This window comes from Atta colombica, unplaced genomic scaffold (assembly GCF_001594045.1).
Source record: "Atta colombica isolate Treedump-2 unplaced genomic scaffold, Acol1.0 scaffold90, whole genome shotgun sequence".
NCBI lineage: Eukaryota > Metazoa > Arthropoda > Insecta > Hymenoptera > Formicidae > Atta > Atta colombica.
The window spans coordinates 261,164-284,178 of NW_017259584.1; the positions used below are offsets into that span (position 1 = coordinate 261,164).

The 23,015-nt window shown below is 31.7% G+C and overlaps 2 protein-coding genes across 22 annotated transcripts in view; one reads left to right on the forward strand and one right to left on the reverse strand.

Annotated features, from left to right (window-relative positions):
* Window positions 1-7,819, forward strand: part of LOC108693509 (AP-1 complex subunit gamma-1) — a 29,917-nt gene extending 22,098 nt beyond the window's left edge. For 6 of the 18 annotated variants that reach the window (XM_018202490.1, XM_018202499.1, XM_018202500.1 and 3 more), the window contains 10 exons: window positions 490-507; window positions 1,181-1,591; window positions 1,678-1,908; window positions 1,993-2,214; window positions 3,150-3,277; window positions 3,372-3,618; window positions 4,852-5,119; window positions 5,195-5,355; window positions 5,525-5,617; window positions 5,705-7,818. In XM_018202490.1, the coding sequence (XP_018057979.1) occupies window positions 490-507; window positions 1,181-1,591; window positions 1,678-1,908; window positions 1,993-2,214; window positions 3,150-3,277; window positions 3,372-3,618; window positions 4,852-5,119; window positions 5,195-5,355; window positions 5,525-5,617; window positions 5,705-5,806 (1,881 nt within the window). In that variant the 3' untranslated portion in view covers window positions 5,807-7,818. Of the gene's footprint in view, window positions 1-489; window positions 508-1,180; window positions 1,592-1,677; window positions 1,909-1,992; window positions 2,215-3,149; window positions 3,278-3,371; window positions 3,619-4,851; window positions 5,120-5,194; window positions 5,356-5,524; window positions 5,618-5,704 lie in introns of all 18 variants that reach the window. The other 12 variants (XM_018202504.1, XM_018202497.1, XM_018202506.1 and 9 more) reach the window with 5 other exon arrangements.
* Window positions 7,820-7,861: 42 nt separating this feature from the next.
* The window catches only part of LOC108693511 (COP9 signalosome complex subunit 5), a 50,917-nt gene continuing 35,763 nt past the window's right edge, over window positions 7,862-23,015 (reverse strand). For 2 of the 4 annotated variants that reach the window (XM_018202511.1, XM_018202512.1), the window contains exons 2-6: window positions 11,887-12,142; window positions 10,808-10,960; window positions 10,483-10,717; window positions 10,209-10,403; window positions 8,724-9,222 (exon numbers count right to left, since the gene is read on the reverse strand). In XM_018202511.1, coding sequence (XP_018058000.1) covers window positions 8,767-9,222; window positions 10,209-10,403; window positions 10,483-10,717; window positions 10,808-10,959 — 1,038 coding nt within the window. In that variant the 5' untranslated portion in view covers window position 10,960; window positions 11,887-12,142 and the 3' untranslated portion in view covers window positions 8,724-8,766. Of the gene's footprint in view, window positions 8,340-8,717; window positions 9,223-10,208; window positions 10,404-10,482; window positions 10,718-10,807; window positions 10,961-11,182; window positions 11,296-11,886; window positions 12,143-23,015 lie in introns of those variants that run through there. The other 2 variants (XM_018202513.1, XM_018202510.1) reach the window with 2 other exon arrangements.

Genomic DNA, 23,015 nt, shown 5'->3' on the forward strand with positions numbered 1-23,015 from the left:
TATTGTATTAGCAATAGTGACGGAAAAGAATGTAGTCTTAATCTTATACGGATATGAAATAATTAACCGAAAAAATTATTTTATTTTATTTTATTTTATTTTATATTATGCATTAATGGATCTTTATGAATCTATTGTATAATTATATTATTGTATTATATTAGAAGAAAAACAAGCATTTTCCTGCATTTTATATCAGTATAATATGAAATTGAAAACATTTGTCTTTCATTTACATTTTTAATACCGGTTTGCTTTAAATAGATTCTAAAACAATTTCGTTGATATAAACACGTGCGAGTTTCTCTTCTATATTTATTTCTTTTTTCCAAGCAACTAAAATAAATAATATAAAAATAAAAAAATAATAGAATATATAATAAGACAATCATGCAATATGTTTTGACAAAATTCAATATGGTTAATATCTTCAAATTTATTATACATAAGTATACATAAATAAGCGTTGATTATTTTTGTCTTTCTTAGGAATGCGGCCATCGTGAGGTAATATGCATATAAAGGTTCTTCTGTATTCTTGCATGTATGTTTATTACGGACTTCATTCTTTTCTTTTACTTTGCTCGATAAGTATTAGAATGAGAATATAAATCGACGTTATCTGCTTTGCCATGGTATTTTTTTTATAATTAAAGTATCAAATCACCTATATTGCATTTGTAGATATACAATCTTTTATATATATAAATTTTTTATCGATCGAGATAGTTAGATATGTTTAGAGATATTAACATAGTAATAATTATGTAACATCTATCAGTAATTACTATGATGACATTATTTACTACAGTTGCATGTTTATCTCAGAAATTGAGAAATGTTCATAGACCGAGTTAGCTATTATTTTTTATCACATATTCAACTAAATTTGCAATATTTACGATACAAATAACCTATATTGATTTTTAATAAATGAGAGAGAGAGAGAGAGAGAGAGAGAGAGAGAGAGAGAGAGAGAGAGAGAGAGAGAGAGAATTACTCTTAAATAATTGAAATCAGGATATTTCAATATTATTTTAAGATGATAAATGATTTATTTATGTTACATGAAAGTATATTATCTCGCAACGACTTGTTCCGTCGATCTTATTTCTTGTAATCGTTGTTAATAATCAAATTAAGTTTTTACAAAATTAAGCAGAGAAAGATCCTATTGCAGATTGTGCCAAACCTCGTTAGAATTTTGAAGAACCTAATCCTAGCCGGATACTCGCCCGAGCACGACGTATCCGGAGTATCGGATCCATTTCTTCAGGTGAAGATACTGCGTCTTCTACGTATTCTGGGACGTAACGACATTGACGCATCCGAAGCTATGAATGATATTCTTGCTCAAGTTGCCACTAATACGGAAACCAGCAAAAACGTCGGTAATACGATACTCTATGAGACGGTTCTATCGATCATGGACATTAAGTCGGAGAGCGGGCTTCGAGTCTTAGCGGTCAACATACTGGGCAGATTTTTATTGAATAATGACAAAAATATCAGATATGTGGCTCTGAATACGTTATTGAAGACAGTTTACGTGGACACCAGCGCGGTGCAGAGGCATCGATCGACAATTCTAGTAAAATATTCATACTTACAGATTTTCTTTTTTAAGCTGAAGATAAGATTATTCATTACGATTAATATTCTCTTGGCGTATTTTAGGAATGCTTGAAAGACCCAGACGTATCGATTAGAAGGCGTGCGATGGAGCTAAGCTTTGCGCTCGTCAATTCTAACAATATCAGGAATATGATGAAGGAATTGCTCCTATTTTTGGAACGTGCCGATCCCGAATTTAAGGCTCAATGCAGCAGCAATATCGTTATGTCTGCGGAGAGATTTGCTCCGAACAAACGCTGGCATCTCGAGACTCTCTTCAAAGTACTTGTCGCGGTGTGTATTTTTACAAGTTCATAACACGACGAAATATATGGACAGAATTGTCGAGATTCAAATCTTTTTTTTTTTAATTTTCAGGCTGGTAATTATGTGCGAGATGACGTAGTGGCATGCACGATACAATTAATTTCGGAGACGCAGTCACAGCAGGGATATGCCGTTAGTGCATTGTGGCGCGCGTTAGAAAAGGATACGTCCGATAAACAGCCTTTGGCGCAAGTTGCCACATGGTGCATCGGCGAATACGGCGATCTATTGTTATACGGTCCACCGTCAGAAGATGCCGAGACTCCAATCAATGTAAGTTCAATTGTAGCAACTATAGTATTTATTAGGGATGGCCAAAAATCAATTAATTCGGTTTCTGATTCATCAATGAATCAATTCAAATTGAAAGCCGACTTGAATATATACTAATTGAATAATTTGAACCAATTCTATTTGATTTTTTTGTATTTTATTAATGCAATTTAGGACGCATATAAAAGTGAGCGTAGTAAAATTGATCAGTGCAATCGGAGAATAATTATTTTACATTTAATGATTCGTTAGCACTTGGAGCAAAAATTCAATTTCAAGCATTTAAACTGAAAAATAAATACCGAAAGTTTTTATTTAAAATATATGAAAAGTTTTATTATAAATTTTGGTATTTTTTGAATGTCAACAAAATATTTATATAAATATGAAAGTATTAACTTTCATCAGGAACCATGTTTAATACATTTTTATAATACTTTTAAAACTGTACTATGTTCAATAAATTTTTACATTATTTTTAAAACTGTGTGCATGTAAATAGCTAGGGTAAGATTTATCCTAAGTACCTCTGATGGATATGTATTGAAGAATTTAAAACTTATTGATGCCTTAAAAAAAAAGAGGATGATGAGACAAGAAAATGGATGACAACGACTGACCGGCAATTCATTGTAAAAAAAATAGTAAAATTTGTAAAAAAATTGTAAAAAAAATTGACTTACTTACGAATTGATTCATATGATTAATCGGAATGTCCGAATCAATTTAATTTTTGCGATTAATCGGAACTTCGATTCAAAATCGGCCAATTCTATAATACGTATTTATATGAAAAGACGGAAAAGACTTAAATCTTGCTAATGAAATATTAAATTTTTTGTATTGATCATATTTTTTTGAAAGCTGTTCACTTTTCCTGGATATATCACATATATGAAAATATAATTCAATAGTTTCTTAAATTTCTTCATCAGTTGACAGAGGACGAAATCATCGATGTATATCAGAGGTTACTCTGGAATCCGCAGAACACTGTGATCACAAAACAGTACACTTTGTTGTCTCTTACCAAATTAAGCACGAGGTTCCAGAAAGGTCATGAGTTAGTATCGATTTCGTTCGTGGTTATCCATATAATTTATGTAAAAGATCTTTATTTACAATCGCAATATTCATGTAATGTTCTGTTATTACAGGAAAATTTGTCAGATCATAGATACGTTTGGTAGCAATTTACATATCGAATTACAGCAGAGGGGTATTGAGTTTTCACAGCTGTTTCGAAAGTATGATCATCTGCGACCCGCGTTGCTCGAGAGAATGCCGCCGATGGAAACCGCGCGACCGCAGGCCAATGGTATCATAGGCATGATGAATGGTGAGCCAGAACCGGAAGATGAAAAATCCACAATGCTGGAATCAGCAACTACTACATCCGATTCAGTAAGCGCATATTCTTCTTAACATCTTAATTGTCACACAAGCTTTTGTAATCAATCCCCGCCATTATTTTATGCCTTTGTTAAAATAAATGTTAAATTGATATATATGACCTAGAATTTAATGTTTTCAAAATATTTGTGAATATTTGACTCATGTGCGTGAAAGATACATGTGCGTCTGCGCTACGTATATAAATGTAAATACAATGAAAATATATGCATTTATCGTCGTTAGATGAATTTGTAAAATGTTTTTATAATAGGATAGAGCGGATTTATTCCGTCACTTTTAACTTTAAAAGTAATATAAAATTTATAGCAACAAATAACATCTTTTTGCAGTAACGTGCTTATAACTACATGCCTATATCATGATTGCTATAATTTTAAGTAAATCTTTCACATTGGAATAGATTTTTCAATAAAATATGTTTTTTAAAATAAAAATCGTAGGTCAAGTTACTAGATTTTTTTACAGAATTCATAATATAATATGTAAAATTAATGCAAAGTGTTCTAGCTTTTATATAAATGGTAATAAGTAGAAAATGTGTATATTCAAATTGATATATATGGCGTTCTAGATTTATAGATCTATATATTCAATTGGATACATATGGTAGCCAAAATTTTAACATATATTTTCTTTTAAACTATAAATATATGATAAGCTAATAGCGTTTTCTCTTGGCTGCACTATCGCTCACCAATGCAACACTCAGACAATGTAGCATGTTTCCTTAGTTGGTGGCGAACTCATTCAGTGTAACATGTTTCTGTGGCTAGTGTAGTGCAAATTTTATGCATGAAGTGGGGTTTTGCCACACAATTTCAAAGAGATGGTGTGACATTAAAAATTTGAAAATAGAAGTCAACCGTAGCAAAATTAAACACGGTAGCATGAAGTAGTGTACACCATGGTATATGTACACTTTTATAGTGCAGCACTGATGCAGATGCAACTGGTGTAGTACGAGATTACACTCAGTGTATCTTAAGAGAAAACGCTATAAGAATAATATAAAGGATTTTTAATGATTCCAGAATGCATTTACTGATTGCTGCATTCAGTTTTCGTTTTATCAAAAAAATTATTGGTTAAATGCATTCTGTGATCATTTTGATCCCAATGTGATCACCAAGGGTGTAAATAATATAAAATATTCTATTAAAATAAAAAATAAATTTAAAAAAGATGTCTATTAATATCTTTAATTTTTTTGCAATTTTACAGAGTGCACTTTTAGATTTACTTGGAACTACGGATGTAGGAATAACGACGCCGGCGACGAACAATAAAAATTCTTCATCGAGTACGATTGCGGCAGCGCATAATAATGACCTGCTGGATTTGCTTGGAAGTTTGGATTTGAATACGCCTACGCCTGTCGCTCCCACGTTACCACTTCAACCGCAGGCATCATCCGCACCGATGTTCAGTCCCACTAATAACAGTAACTTCTTAGTAGATGGATTACTCAGTACTCCTACAGTGCAAAACGGTTCGTTACAAGATCTAAAATAATATTACGGATTTATTAATGTGTAAATCATTATAATCATAATTGTTGTTACAGAACTACCAAGTATGGTGGTCTTGGATAAATCAGGGCTCAAAATAACGTTCAAATTAGAAAGACCGCCTGATATCTCCGATCTGTTGGTCATAAATATGTTGGCTCAAAATTCTGGAAGCACTATTTTAACCGATTTTTTATTTCAAGCAGCAGTTCCTAGGGTTAGACACTATACACACAAAAACACACACACACACACACACACACGTGCATACGTACGTACGCGCGCACATTCCACGCAACACACACACACACACACACACACACACACTTATGATATTACTTTCGTATATCAAATCAATGTATTTATTATACATTTTTTGTTTGCAGACATTCCAATTACAAATGTTGTCGCCGTCAAGTACTGTCATTCCGCCATCTGGTCAAGTAACTCAAGTCTTGAGAATAACTAATATGAATAGAGTCAGTTTTCAATACATTATCTAAAACGTATTATGTAAAATAAGAAGTTTTTCGTTTCTAATCGATGATTTCTCTTTTGTTCTTTAGGCACAATTAAGAATGAGATTGCGTATATCATATATCGGCCCGACTGGATCAGTTCTAGAACAAACAGAAGTCAATAACTTTCCCGTTTCGACATCGCAGTGACAAGATGTAATACAAAATACATTTGTACATATGCCTGCCTAAAAATAATTAATAGAATTTTGAAAGCGGAGACTGAAAGGAAGATGAAAGAAACGCAATCTTTCTTCATTAGGACAGTGAAACATACAACTTGGCTATACCTAACACACACACACACACAGAGAGAGAGAGAGAGAAAGAGAGAGAGAGAGCATTTGTATTAAGCAATTTAATCATTGTATGTGCGGCATCGATAAGGCAAGACCTAAACTTTCTAAAAGACACTTTGAGTGTGTTGAAAAGTATGATAATTTAATTTTCCGCGATTTGTTGGATATATTCTAAAAATTCATAACGAAAAGTGAATTCTTCGGCGCGTATTAAAACTCGTCGCGGATAATGTGATATTAATATCGCGATCTTTCAAAAATTACGTTTTGTATTTTATTACTGTTGTCTATCGTTTTCGCGTAATTTGGTTACAATGAGAGTGTGTGTGTGCAAGTGCTTCGTTTTCGTAATGTCTCGCATGCGGAAGAAAAAGGAAGAAAAGAAAAATGTAAATATTTTTTCTAATAACTGAAATACGCGGAGGGAATTGGGGAGATATCGTGCTCTGATTGGTTGCATTCCTGTTTTTCGACTACTAATTTAGCGCATAATTTCTCACGGTTAAATAATGAAAAAATGAAGAAACGAGAGTAAAAAGAAGAAAACCGAAACACATCAGACTCTTTATATACCACTTAGGAACAATAGAACATTGAAAAAACACGGAAGGATCGGAAGAAGGTTTCGTCACCTAAAGTGCTTTGTCGCTGCCCCAAAAAGTTATCTATGAGAAGACGCTTATAACTCTCGCTGTAACAAAAAAAAAAAGATCTTTTCTACCGCTGTATTTGTAAGATATCACGGACGACTCGCGAATGATCGTCTTGTAAATATTAGATAATCACAATGACGTACAGAGAAAATTCTTTCGCGAAATAAACAAAAGTAGAAAAAAAGGACACACGAGATGGGACTCTTTATGTGTATATGATAGAACTGTTGATTCAATAACGCGAATATATGATAATATCCACGTTTTCGTCTTCGAGAAAAAGAAAGATATCATTTTTTGAGAGGAAAGACACACGCAAATACAAATATAAATACACATACACATGACACTTATGGTGCATGAGTGTGTTACGTGCGAGGATATTCACAACTTCGAATTGATATTCAGAGTATAGAGTAACATTGAAGGGCTGAATTCTGATTGTCATGTTATATCTATCGCGCGTATATATGCATATTGAGCTTTGCATTCCGTTGTACGAGAAATTCATTATCATGAGAAATATTGGGATTTTGTTAGCGGTCCAATCTCTTCGTCTCTTTTGAATTATATTAATTTCCGTGAAACACGTGCTCTAACGATGTTTCGCTACCTATATTGTATTAAATTGATTTTAACGAGAATTTTGACGGAAAGTCAACTCCGATTACGTGGCTGCGAAATCGTCCTACAAAGTAGAAATGCAAATTCCATGTTTTAAGATTGATTTTATATCTGCGAACTATCAAATATCCCATTTTTATTGTTTTCACAAAAAAGCCACGACATAATATAAAGAATAATTGTATACATATATATCGATGATAGTCTTTTAAGTTGCAGTAAAAACACTAACATAAAATTAATAGCAAAATAATAATGTACATAGTTTTTACTATCTAATTTTGGGATTTCAATTTTACTATTTACTACTCAATTGGAATTATTTACTCTCAGAGATATCATTTGTACATATTATGTCGAATAGAAGGGGGGGAAAGAGAGAAAGAGAGAGAGAGAGAGAGAGAGAGAGAGAGAGAGAGAGAGAGAGAGAGGAGGAAACAGAAAAACATGCAGAAACATTCGCTCATTTAACATAATGTTCATACGATTTTATAACTACTTTATCGAATTTTCATCTATTGATCATCTATTGATGAGTAACAAATGTAAACTCCACAATAAGTATACAAGTTAAGAAAAAAAGATACACGGAGAACAGAATGACAAAACCAATTTTATCATTCTCTATTTCTAAATATGTATTTTTTTCTTTAAATGTTTCTATGAATCAAGTTATAAAATACGCTATTGTGTACTTAATTATTTAATATGATAACGTGATATAACGTGATGCGATATAGATGTAGAGGTATGTACATACCATAAGAATTCATATCTCTCAAAAGCATCGCACATTTCTTTCAGTCGTATATTTCCTTCTATGATTTCTAATCGGGACATCTTACATATAATTTCTCGATCAGCTTTACGATTGACTGAATAAATATGTGTGCGTGTGCGTGCATGTAAGCGCGCGCATGTGTGTATACTGCACGCATTTTAGCTCCGTCCCTTATATGTTGCTCGAGATACAAATGCACGCGCGCGCGAGATATAGAAATATATAAGATAGAACAGGTAGGTGTGCGTTCCTGAGTGGCCTTGTCCTTAAAGTTTGTGACACAGCGCATCAGCCCTTCAATGGGGTTATTGCTCTGCCTACTTGTTCTGAATATAATATATATTACACATTAGTTTTATAAACATACTTATAAATATATAAATATATACATGAAGATATTGATTAAGGATAAAAATGCTGTATATATACTTTTTAGCGAATCAAGGTGTGAAAATAAAATGTATTTTTATTCCACTAACGTTTTTTAAAATCATCCGCCATTCATGTATACTCGGAACATAAACTTTCTAAAATCTTTATAAAATCATAGAGCTACCATACATTGATATTTTTCATTCTCGATTGTATAATTTTAATCTTCCATCTTAAAGTTTCTCGAGCGCAAATGATGAAGAAATTGCAAAGTAATCGTTTCAGAAACTTCGACTTTAAATGAGAATACATATTTTTGTTACAAATAGCATATCTTTATTATACATAGCAGATTTATTATCACACTCATTATGCTGAATATTATTTTTGCTGAGAATCACAAGACGCGTTACTGCCAACGTGATTAAATAGACGGTCCTTGATAATTTGCGCCATTAAACCATGAATAACTTCGATGGTAGTTTTACAACTATCCCTGGTCGCTTTTATGAGTTTTTCCACTGTACTGCGATCATGAGGATCCGTGCCGCCTAAAACAAATCCTCTACCCAAAGCTGATTCCGAATGTTCTAATTTATCCGACAAATCGAATATTTGGCCGGTAGTATAATCCGCATTTGTTAATAGGCTAGAAGAGCTCAAAGTGTTCACCCAGTATTTATTCCATAATGAGTCGAGCAGTCGTCTATCCAATGCAGACTTGAAGTAGGATACCTCCAAGGAGTAATATTGTTTACAATGAACACCAAAATCCTCGATCTTGTTCAATGGTATTGTCTGATATTCTGACGGCTCTTCATTAGCAGGTTTATATCCCTAAAAGCAATTTAAGTGAAATGCTAATTATTTTTCTAAAAAATTTCTCTAGAAAATGTAAAGTCAATATTATATATAATAATAACAGGAACACACTTTTTGTAATTAGCTAAAGAAACATATGAATCCTTAAAATTCACTAAAAGTTTTCTATTACTAGGTAAAAAATTTTTTAATTATCAACTATATATTAATGTCCCATCCCAAATAACTTTTTTATTTTTGATCTTAGGAAAAAATGTTTCAGACAAAATTGTACAACTTTGAGGGGGACATAAGATGATGTTATTAGTTTGACCTCGAATAATTGCTTGAAGGTCACGTGAAAGTTATCTTCAATTTTTTAAATGAAATCCCCTACTTTTTATTGTAAATGTAGATCATCTCGAGAATTTCCAAAACTATAATTAAATTCATTTTCATTAAGTACTTTTCGAGTTATATAAGGCTTGCAAGTTACAGCACCGCCGGCATTAGCATTATCAAAGTGTCCGACCGACGACTACGACTTCTTGAATGTTGTTCAGGATCATGACTTGGATAATATTTGTCAAGATCAAAGCCATTGGAAATTGTATCTCTTATTTTCATTTTTACATAAAAAAATGAAACATGAAAAGATACAATCTTTAATGGCCTTGATCTTGACAAATATTATATTAATTTTTGTCTGAAACATTTTTCCCTAAAATCAAAAATAAAAGTTATTTGGGGTGGGACATTAAAATGGGACACCTTGTATATATAAAATTGCAACACTTAAACTTAACATAAATGCATAGTATAATAACTAGTCAAAATTGTGAAACATAAAATCATTCCAAATTATTATATTTAAAAATTAATAAAATGTCCCAAGGTCACTAGGACTCATATGTCCCAGTTATGAGTTAAGTATATCTGGAACTAAAATAAACATCTTAGATTCCTTTCTTCTAGAATGGATTAATTTTAATTTTTTAAGACATGATCTAGATAAAACATACTTTAGGATAAGTTCTGAATGCACCAAGGCAAACTTTGCCAGCGGAGATGGTTCTCACTGGATCGATAACAATTGCAACAAATGGTTCTTGGAAATTTTGATTGAGCATCTGGGTGGATACGTCGATACCAGATAACCAGCAACCATATCCAGGATGACTGTGATACCATCCAATCGCATTTTCTAATCTACCAACCTAAAAAATAAATTATTAGAAACTATAGATTATTGTTATATATTTACAAAGTAGTTTTTGTTAAAATATATGTATGTACTTGTTTAGCTGCTTCTATATATGCTGTCATGTACTCATAAGCTTGAGCTTGAGCATTTACTCTAGTTTCGGTCCCTTCGACTGGCAATGCAAAGGAATCCATTACAATCATCGTGTTTGCTGCTACTTTACCAAGTAGGAGGCCCATTACTTCTAGCGTCCCACCAGATCGTGCATGCATAACCATTTTTAACAAAGCTAATGCAGATATTTTTATGTCCTTGAAGAAATGGGGACTACAAATAAGAAAAAAATAATGATTACAGTTAATGTTTTTGGTTCTCGCAGGATACATAGATTAGTCATATTCTTTTTCTCTCCCATACTCTTTCTCCCATGGTTTGGCAGTTAATATATCTTGTTGTTCCTTCCTGTCATATCTATAAATCTCGTCCATGGTGCTAATAGTTTCGATGCAGTTTGACAATTCCCATGTCTTCTGGGCAATATTAGTCTGATCAGAAGACGGACCAGCCATTCTGTCAAAAGAATAACAACAATAATAAGAAGAGGAATAACAAAAGTATATAGTCTGCATTCTACTATAATACTTAGCACAACAAGTGTGAACCATATAAATTATATCAACTACAAGAAAAATAACATTAAATAAAAAATCGTTACGTATTATAATATTTAGTTAAAATGTATAATTATTTAGAATCCCCTTCTCCCCATCTAAAATTTTAATAAAAATATACTCATTCGATGCGTCTTCACTCAAAACGAAAGAATTTGGCAGAAAAATGCGGTGATCGACCTCATGAATCGAATTATTAAAGTTGGAAACTTTAGAGGTTAAGATATTTGTCATCCCGACTCAATGCGATGTATACGTTTTGCTTTAATTATACAAACTCACTGCTTTAAAAACAAAGCCGTTTCACAAACATAAATTCATTGCTTTAAAAACACAAATTCACTGTTTTAAAAACAAATTCTCTGTGTTTCACAAAGCAAATTCACTGCTTTAAAAACAAAAATTCACTGCTTTAAGCGCACAAATTCTTTGTGAATTTATGTTTTTAGAGCAGTGAATGTGTTTTTAAAACAGTGAATTTGTGTTTTAATAATTAATGCAGAATGTATAGAATTGTATCGGGGTGATAGATAAGTCTCCAAGCTTAACAACTCCATTCACGAGGCCGATCGCGTTTTTCTGTTAGATCTTTCCTTTTGAGTGAAAACGCGTCGAATGAATAAATTTTTGTTAAGATCTTAGGGCGGGGGAGGAGGGGAGGAGCGTAATCTAAATAATTACTCTAAATGTATATAATATCTACTAATATCAAAATACACATGTTTCCTCGGTAAACAAATAGCTTTTTAAATGCTCTTGAGGTTAAGCGGATTCAATATCCAATTAACTGTCGATAGAATTACTGTAGTAGATAAATGTACTAACTGGATGTGCTAATTAATTATATCTCTTAGTCTCAATAACAATCTATCCATCACTTGAACGACAAATAGTAGTAACACTAATAACTCGATATTTGCTGCTTTCTCTCAATCTTTGCCAGAACCTTCCAAATGGTCACGTGATTGTATCTTCACCAAGGTTTCAACAGTATCCACCACATTCAACGGTAAGCAGGCTTCTCTCAATTTTATCCCCTCCAATGCTTCCAATCTTCCCGCCATGCATTTAGAGTTTAGAGCTGTCGCAAACAAGTACAAATATAACTTTTAGGATTAATAGAGAGAGATAATATCCCAAATGAAAATAAAATAAGTCATAAATATGGCTTCTTTTACTTTTGTTTCTTTCTCATATATTTATCTTTCAATGAAACCGCGCCTGACTGCGAATAATATGAAATGATACGCCGCGTCGCCGCGCCGGTACACAGCTACGAATAGAGGAGAAACATTGGACTTATGGTGGGGGACAAGCACGAGCCGGCGAGAAGCAAGGGGACCCCAGTTAACCCGTATCACAGTCTAGATATACCAGTTGCGACACTGAGCGTCGACGTTTTTAATGTAGGAGAGACAAAGTCATGTGATCTGTAGCCATTTTGAGAACTGTATACGCGCTCACATTTAAATATTTTAGCTAAATTACACTGATTAATAGCATTTTTAAATAAAAGACGCATATGATACAATGTATCACAATAAATTATTTCATCTTTGTTTAATATTACAAACAATAAGATAAAATTGAGTAATTGTTTTAGGCTATATCATCTATGTTTCTTGTTGGAAAACCGTATAATAAATGAAATTATAAAATAAATGGATACTATTCATTTGTTATAAAATGTACTATTATTGAAATGTGTGTGTGTGTGTGTGTGTGTGCGCGCGCGCGCGCGTACGTGCGTGCGTGCATGTGTATATACATATAAAACAAAGTGTTTACAGGTATATTTTTAAAAGAAAATTTTACTTTATTTAATAATCATAATAATCGCTGTTCTGGACAAAATAAGTAATATAAAAGAATTAGAATAATATAGAATTAGATAATAAATAGAATAAAAAGTTCTTAAAAATAAAATTAAAATAAGAAACAAAGAAAAATAATATCCATTATTTAACACATTTACAATTAATACCGTTACAATTAATATGTAAATCCACATATATCATTCTATTTATTTTTCAAATATTTTTACTTTTACTATTATAGTCATATTATATATGTAATCATTAAAATACATAATAAATAAATATGTTGAGAAATAAATATAAAAAAAAATACGTATGATTATTAGTAAACAATAATAAAAATTATCAAATAAATATTGTATTAGATGTACAACTTTGCTTCCGCCGTTTTCCTATAGATGGCTTTAGCGGTAAGTGGTGGTCGAAATAGATCATAGACGTCATACAATAAACTTGGGCATCTGTCAACATAACCCCATAGAAACATTAGTCGATTTGTGTCTGCATCATAAAGTTATTCTCGATTGAAAATGTCAGTTTACGAGCCAAATTCTCGTCATTTGCGGGAGGTTTTAATTTTTTGCTTCAATATGAAGAAATCTGCGGTTGAGGCTCATCGAATGCTCTCAAATAGTTATGGTGAGGCCACTATTAGTGAAAGAACATGTCGTGAGTGGTTTCATCGCTTCAAGAACGGTGATTTTGATGTCCAAGGTCATGCTCTGTATTTGGTGGGACCAGCTCGGCGTAGTGTATTATGAACTGTTAAAACCGACTGAAACAATCACAGGCGATCGGTATCGAACGCAATTGATGCGTTTGAGCCGAGCATTGAAAGACAAACGGCCGCAATACAACGAGAGACACGATAAAGTGATTTTGCAGCATGACAATGCTCGACCCCATGTTGCGAAAGTGGTCAAGACATACTTGGAAACGTTGAAATGGGAAGTCCTACCCTACCCACCGTATAGACGTTGCTCCCTCTGACTATCACTTGTTTCGATCAATGGCACACGGCCTGGCTGACCAGCACTTCCGATCTTATGAAGAAGTAAAAAATTGGATCGATTCGTGGATAGCCTCAAAAGATGACCAGTTTTTTCGACGCGGGATTCGTACGCTACCCAAAAGATGAGAGAAAGTAGTGGCCAGCGATGGACAATACTTTGAATCATAAATGTATAACCAGTTTTTTATAATAAAGCCTCGAATTTCGGAAAAAAAACGGCGGAAGCAAAGTTGTACACCTAATAGTAGAATGAAATATTCAGTTACACAACGATTAAAATTAATACGATTAATGTATAATTGTAAATTTATTATTATTTTATTATTATGAAAATAAATGTAACTTTAAGTATTACTTAAAAACACAAATTATCTGCTTTAAAAACAACAATTCTGCTTTAAATATACAAATTCTTTGCTTTAGCGGTTTGTGTTTTTTAAAGCAGTGAATTTATATAATTAAAGCAGAAATACATTATGCTGTATCAAGTCGAAATAACAGATACCTTAATCTCTAAAGTCTCGAATTTTAATGATAGCTCGATTTCGAAGGCTAATCGCCACATTTTTCTGTCAGATTCTTTCGTTTCATGCAAAAATATGTTGAATGAGATTAATTTCATCAAAATCGGAGGTGAGGACTCTTTTCTAAATAATTACCAGAATGAATTTTATTATTCATTCAATATCACAGTCTTGCGTTCCTTGTTTGGTTAGGTTATAACGCAGTCTTCTCTGTGAGACAACTAATGCGCGTGACAAATTTGTCTTATTAAAAAAAATGGTGTGTCGATAACTGATATATCTAGACCCATATTCATATTCTTCCTTATTTTTTAAGGATGGAGAAAACCTCCATGAAGGATTCCTCGATTCTTCAAGGCCTCCAGGGAGTCAATCATGTATTTTCACGTGAAACTTTTCACATTTTATTTTTCATTTTTCACTTTTCATTTTTCACTCATCGAGATTTCACGTAAAACTTTTTATGTATAGCGATTACATATGCGATATTGCATGGCTGAACAATCCATATAATCTATAACCTATGACAGAAAAAAAAATAATAATGAACGTGACTGTGAAACAAAAAGAAATGTTATTAAATTATTTAAAATCCTGAATTAGTGAGGGATAAAATAGATAGAAAAAACGAAAGTGGATTAAAATTGATAAATTTAAAGTATTTTATTATATAATATATTATTGTAATTGCTAAGAAATAAATAATTATTTGACAAAATATACATTAAAATAACATTTTTAGTCTCATTTTTAGTCTCATTTTTAAACTATTAATTGTATGTATCCAATATATATGTACGTAATAATAGTTTTTGTAATATATATTATTATAATATATATACATATATATAAAACCTCTTACATATATATAACCTCTCTTTCGTCAATTTACTTTTTCATTATTAATGGCATCTGCCTTGAGATAAATTGTCGGAGGATAAGATATATCAGTTCCCAAGTATCATAATTTATCAATTTTCTAGATTTTCGCCTTTTCGCCACCATGGTCCTTGGCTAAAAAGTGAATTTCATATTTTCATAGTTGGGAAAGTTATAATACATGATCCCTGGAAATCATAGATGTTCATAGAGTGTCACATGAAACTTTTCACTTTTCACGTTCCGCCCTAGGGGAAAAGTTACATGATTGATAGTATCTACCCCTAGTTTCATAAACTAATCTTAAGTCTGCCTTCCCGAAGAAAGGAATATTTTAGGGATTTTAGTAACCTACTGAAGGCAGCATAATATATAACATATGCAAACTAATATCGTGAATTACAAATAATAGAGATTATAAAGGCATTGTTAATTAAAATAAAATCGTAATTAAGCATTTTGTAACAATAATGAACAAAAATAAAATTAATAGCGAATTCGATTGGACGCTAAATGCGCACTGATGCACATTAAAACCGCCGTTCATATATAAAATAACGTAAATATATATTTATAACTAAATATAAAAATCGATTAACTCGTGAAATACTGAATACATTTTATTGCACTATTAGGTAAAATATGTATTTCATAATTCGAGATATTTGCATTTTATTTTTATACTAAAATTAAATTCATTGTTCAACAGCTTTAATATGCATCAGTGTTCGCAGTCGAATTCATCATAATGCTTATTATACGAAGGAGAAAATGCTTTTGGCATAGTTTATGGTATTTACGAAAAAAAAGTTATCGAAAATAATTATCGATGCGACAGATCTAAATTAAAAAGTAAAAAAATAAAAAGACTGTGACAAAATAAATTTGAAGGTTTGCTTGGTTATGAAAACTGCACTTCTTCCTCAAGGAAATTCATAATCTCCCTTGAGAAAAGGAAACTAATAAGACTTCTTATTTAGGAAAGTTTATGAAACATGAAATGAGGAACAAGGAATCCTCATTCCTCAAGAAAGGATTATGAATATGGATATAAAGGTCGACAGGAGTGATGGATCAAGTCCGATTAGAGTACTAGAAACGTATTCATGTCCATCATTTTTATTTCTTTTCCCACTTGCTCTGTTCCCATTCCATTACTGAGCTGTGACGGGTCATGGTCATTACAGGTTATGATTTGTACTTGCTGCTTGAAATTTTGTAGCTCCTTTCATTCCATTTTTGATTTCAAAATCAGTTAAATACCTATCGTAATATTAGTGGAGGACCAAGAGTGTTTGGCATTCAAGTTATTTCTAGATAAGGTGCCAAATATGTCAATTTGAAGAGAAAGATTGAAATTTCTCATCTGCGAGGAAGTGTCGTGATGTTTATTCACAAGTCATGTATGTGTTTATTTTACAGCAATATAGCAAGTTGTTGACGAATATTATCCGCAGGAAATTTAAATAATCGAATACCTTTTTCTGATCTATTGATACAGTTTACCAACAAGGCATTTTATTTAAAAATTTTTTTGTCTTTGTTAATGTATAATATTTCAATTTTTTTATATTTTTCTTTTCATCTCTTAGTATAGTAAAATTTCGAAGTGCGGAAATACGAAGCTACAAGATTCCAACAGTTTAGAAGCTATAACTTATAACAACGTATGACTATAACCTTCTCAGCTCAGCGACGGAATGGGAACAGAGCAAGGAGTGGGGAAAGGACTAATGGCGGATATGCGAATATTTACGTTTATATAGTGCCTTAGTCCGATTTGACTTTGGAGACTTCACGTGATAGGACCTTGAAATTCTGGATTCAGGGCTTCAAATAATATAATCTCCATCTTCTTATATGATTATGTATTCATATACGTACGTAGGAACACTAATATGATTCCTGTCGAGAGACAGGAAATGAATGACAGCGAATGAGACAACGAAAGAGAGTGAGAGCCCGACATTCTCGCTCTGATCGTTGTAAAAGACCGAAAATGCTCAGCGATCTTGGTCGCTCGATGTACATATATCAGTATAAGGGCATTCGAGATAATATATAAGTTTTAATAAATTTTAGTAATCATGTACCTTTCCCATTAATGTATAATAGCAAAATTGACTTCACAACGTGATAGTTTACAAGATATTAATTATTTACAATTTTCCATGCGCGTTATATATCACGTTCATAAACGCAATATAAGCACCCAAAAACAAAATAAGAACTCTGCGTAGTCGTAAGGTGTGAGATCAATAATTAACTGGAGATCCCACGTTCAAATCCTACGTTCTTTTGTTCCTTTTTTTCACATAATTTTTCTAAAATAAAGTTATTAATAAACATATTAGGGAACATATTTTTATATAATTTTTATATAATTATTGAATTTGTACGTGCACTTTAAAAGTTTTAAATCAATAACCAAAATATTAATAACAAAAACAAAATATAGTTAAACAAAAACAAAATATAGTCAAACGTTAGAATGAATATAAATAAAATTACTGAAATCATATCAGATGTTAGATACAATATAAAAAATATTATAAATAAATTAAATCTTCATTGTGTCAGTGAGTAATAAAAAGTTCAAACTAAAACTACTCCTTTGTTCAAATGCAAAAAAATGAAATCATGAGTTAAAGTTTTTATAATTACGTTATATAAAATGAAATGATTGATGTATCTTAGCCAAAATTGAATGTCCTGATGTAAAAACTAAATTATAAGAAAATTCAATTTAATAATAGATTTTATGAAAAGATTATATTCAAATAGACCAAATAGTAAAAATGTTCGTGTCAGAATAATTCCAAATTTAAAGCTCTTAGGCTCAGTTGCACCAATGTTACTTTGATTTTGAGCAAGATTTAAAATTAGTTTCTCTCTGTCTCTGTCTCTCTTTCGCTTTAAAACGAGACAGAGCTTTAAGTCTCCCTTAAATCAAAGTAACGTTGATATAACCAGGTCTTAAGCCCATTCTACAATGGGCAATAACAGTAGTGAATTAAAGAATAGGCGAAATCGATTAATCACAGTCGATTATCCTTCATTCGACTATGATTGATTGATTTCTACGTCTACTTTTTAATCCACTATTGCTGCTGTCCATTATAAAATGGGCTTTAGTAATAAAATAAGTAGAAGAGAGAGAAAGAGAGAGAAAGAGAGAGAGAGAGAAAGAGAGAGTATGAATTTTACAATAAAAATAAAAAAAATAAATTCATTAGATGGATGCTCATTTTCTTTTCAATGTAATAATTCTAGCCCTGATTTTTATACTTTGTATTGCAATAAAGCGTCGTGTGTCTTCCTACAAGTGACATATTGCAAGAAAATGATCATGTTATCTTTGTCGAACAAGGATATCGCACCGTATATCTACCACCGTATATCTCAAGATTTGGTAAAATCCTCTCTAGCCTTTTATAACAGAAAGGAACAATAAGGAACTTTTACACAGTTATATATATTAATAAAATTAAAGAGAGACCATTATACGCTAACACTTTTTTAGAAATTTATAAATGAAAGCGCAATATAAAAAGTGTTTTTTTCAATGATTAGTTTTGTAAGAAATAATGAATTGAAAACGTGAAAATTAATTAACTTTACTCTCCCAGACAGCACAGAATATTAATAAAATACTTTTTTATAAATATTCTGTACTGGCTGGACTAGTCGAATAAACTCTTAAAATAAATATTAATATTAAAATAATAATAAAATTATTCTCTCTTTTTCCCGTGGTTTTTTCCTTAATTTTGATATAAAGATATAAATATATTATATAAAGTAATAAAAATTTAAGATTAAATAAACTCTTTATCTCCCATTGCACCAACGTTAATTTAATTTTAAGCGAGACTTAAAAAACTTTCTTTGTTCCTGCCTCTTTTCGGTTTTAAAAAGAGATAGAGAGAGTTTTAAATTTCGCTCAAAATAACGTTGATGCAGTTGGACCTTATTGCAAAAAAATATTTTTAAAACCTGTTTTATAATAATTTACTAATTTAACAATAATTTCTTCATACATTACATACCCAATGTTGATTAATTAATTCAATGTTTAGTTTATGCTGTGCTTCCATTGTAAAATATTAGTTTTTTATCTCGCTACACGTGTTTTTATTTATGTGATTTTATTTATGTTGAGATAAAAAGCCTCTCCTGATACTGAAATTATTTTCACAAACAACTTTAAATAGAAATTGAAATTGACGAATACGTTCGGGAAGATATCGCTATTTCTGTTTTTCCATCTTCTGTTTATTAGATGTAAAACAAGAATATATGTCAAGAAAAAGATAAAATATTGGGAGTATAAATAAGTTTCCGCCGTTTTTTATCAAAAATTAAGCATTTATTGTGAAAGAATGGTACATAATGTTTTATTCAAAGTAATGGCCATCGCTAGCCACTACTTTTTCCCATCTTTCTGGTAGCATGTGAATACCGCGTCGGAAGAACGCTTCATCTTTTGAGGCTATCCAATCGATACAATTTTTGGTATCTTCATATGATGTGAAGTGCTGCTTAGACAGGCCATGCGTCATCGATCGGAACAAATGGTGGTCGGAAGGAGCAATGTCTGGAGAATACGGCGGGTGGGATAGAACTTCCCATTTGAGTGTTTCTAAGTAGGTTTTGACCGGTGCCGCAACATGTGGTCGAGCATTATCATGCAGGAGAATAATTTTGTCATGCCTGGAGTAGTAGTGGGCGCGTTTTTCCTTGAGTGCTCGGCTCAATTTCATCAATGTGTTCGGTAGAGAGCCCCAGTAATGGTCTCGTTCGGTTTGAGCAATTCATAATACACGATACCAAGCTGATCCCACCAAATACACAACACGAGTTTTTTTCCATGAATATTCGACTTGGCTGTCGATTGAAGTCTGGCCAGGTGATCCTCATGATTTCCTCTTCTTTGGGTTATCGTAGTGGATCCATTTTTCATCACCAGTGACTATACGATGCAAAAAACTCTTTCGGAGCCTGGCAAGCAGCATTTTACATATGAAAAATCGGCGTTCAACGTTTCTCTGCTTTAGTTCATATGGAACTCAATTCCCTTGTTTTTGAATCATTTCCAATGATTTCAAACGATATGAAATTGTTTGTTGTCACTCCTAATGTAAGTGCAAGTTCTTTTTGCGTTTGGCATGAATCTTCATCCAATAATGCTTCCAATTCCGCGTCTTCGACGTCAAATTCACCGTTCTTAAACTTTTGAAACCACTCACGACAACTTCTCTCACTTAAGACAGCATCACCATATGTTTCTACAAGCAATCTATGAGCCTCAGCTGCAGATTTCTTCAAATTAAAGAAGTAAATCAAAAGTTCCTGCAAATGATGCTTATTCGATATTTTCGTACAAAACAAAATATATGATACTGATACAAAATCGCTAATATTTCAAGGTTATGGTGTTGCCGAATGTCCAATCTTACGATATGTCGTTTTACATCAAATAATTTTAACTACTTTATTAGTGGCGCCGTCTTTTGCAAACGGCGGAAACTTATTTGTACTCCCAATAAAGTAATTGATTTCATCATCTAACTTCATGACGTTATATAATTATAAATACTTTAAGTCATGATTCTAATTTTTCTCGCTTTTCATCAAAATGTAGATCCGATTTGAACTTTTTACTACTCACTGACATAATGAAGACTTAATAAATTAATTTATTTATATTGTGTCCAACTTCTGATATGATTTTAGTAATTTTATCTATATTCTTTCTAACGTTTGATTATATTTTAGTTGTTGGTTTAAAACTTTTAAAAGTACACGAATAAATTCAATAATTAAAGTATGCCCTAATATGTTTATTAATAACTTTATTTCAGAAAAAATATGTGAAAAAAGAAAAAAAAAACGTAAGATTAGAAAGTGGGATCTCTAGCATACTGATCTTGTATCTTACGCATATAATCACATGAAATTGTTACAGATTGTGTTTATAAACGTAGTATACAACTCCCATAAAAAAATCGTAAATAATTAATATCTTATAAATTATTGCGTTTTGAAATCATTTTTGCTATTATATATTAATGAGAAAGATATATATATATATATATATATATATGATTACTAAAATTTATTAAAACTTATATGTTATCTCGAATGCCCTTATACTGATGTACATCGAGCGGCCGAGATCGTTTCTACTAAGTGCGACAAATTGAAAGAAATTTTTTTCAATAGGTTGTCTTATGCTGTCTAGTACGTTCTGGGCCACTCTCGGCACATCGAAGGGTACAATCGAACGATAGGGGAATGCTTGACTATAGTTGATTGGTTCTTACATTCTGATACGGTTTAAACCTTCGGTGGAAACTAGACCAATGATATAAAGCAAAATCCTGTTTTTTTATTAATTGCAGAACGTCGTACGAATCGGATCCAGTGTGAGGCCTATAAAATCATAAGCGGTAAGTCGTAAGAAATTAATCAATCGATTATTCTTCTCACTTAACTGTGATTAACTGTGTGTGTCTGTTTCACAATATGATCGTAAGCCGTAAGCTATAAGAAATTGGCCAATTAAGTAAGAGAAGAATAATCGATTATGATTGATTAATTTCTTATGACTTACTGCTTACGACTCTATTGTAGAAAAAGTAATTAATTTCTTGCGACTCTGTTGTAGAACAGGCCTGAATCCAACAATTGAACGCTTGTCGCGTGACGAAGTTAGCGTGATAACCAATCAACGTTTCGCTTACTCGGAAGTAATAAATATATGATTTCCACCGCGCGACAAAAGTTGAACTCAATCCACTTTGCAAATTTTTAGAAATAATGTAAAGATATCTTTTCATACGCAGCAATAATTTGTTATTGGTTAAAAAATTATACGTGAGACATACTTCCGGCAAAATACATTTTGCCGCAACTCGTTAAAATTGAATCGAATCAACAGCAAGCAGTGGTAAATGTATGCAAAATAAAGAAAAAGTGTGCAATGGTTGAACGCAGTCGAAGATATTATATATATAATAATGATGATCAGAGAGATGTTTCACAGAGAGATAGAAATTACTCGCAAACGGCTGGATGACCAATTGTTTAAAATTTCCCGATGTTCAAACTGGCCATACAGTTAAGTTTCGCATGTCGAAAAGTGTTTGTCAGTGTGTTGGTTTATAATAAAATAATAGTAATATCAGTAGAAAAAATTAGTTATGATATAAAATTAATGATGTATAAAGACAAAAATTATTGTGTAAGTGTATTTAAAATAAGTCACGAAATAAATATACACGAAATAAATATTACTATCACAACAGACAAATACTGATTGTTAGTATATTATATATATTTCTCGTTTGAATTTTCATATCTTAAAATAATTCTTTATATCTGATCTTTACATGCTCTGTATTTCTCTTGATATTGTTTTAAAATTAAGAGTGCTTTGTTCTTGTAAAAACTTATAATTTCTAACTTTCTTTGAAAATTAAACAATATTTACTTTTTTAATACTTTTTTTATTAGTAACTCAGCGCGCTAGAAAACTAACAGTTAAAAGAAATATAATTATACATATAAATTATATACATATCTTTTTTTACAAAAAAATAGCAATTAAAAAATATAATTTATAAAATTATATTAGGTGTATAACTTTGCTTCCGCCGTTTTTTGCAGCATTGAAAGATAAACGGCCGCAATACAACGAGAAACACGATAAAGTGATTT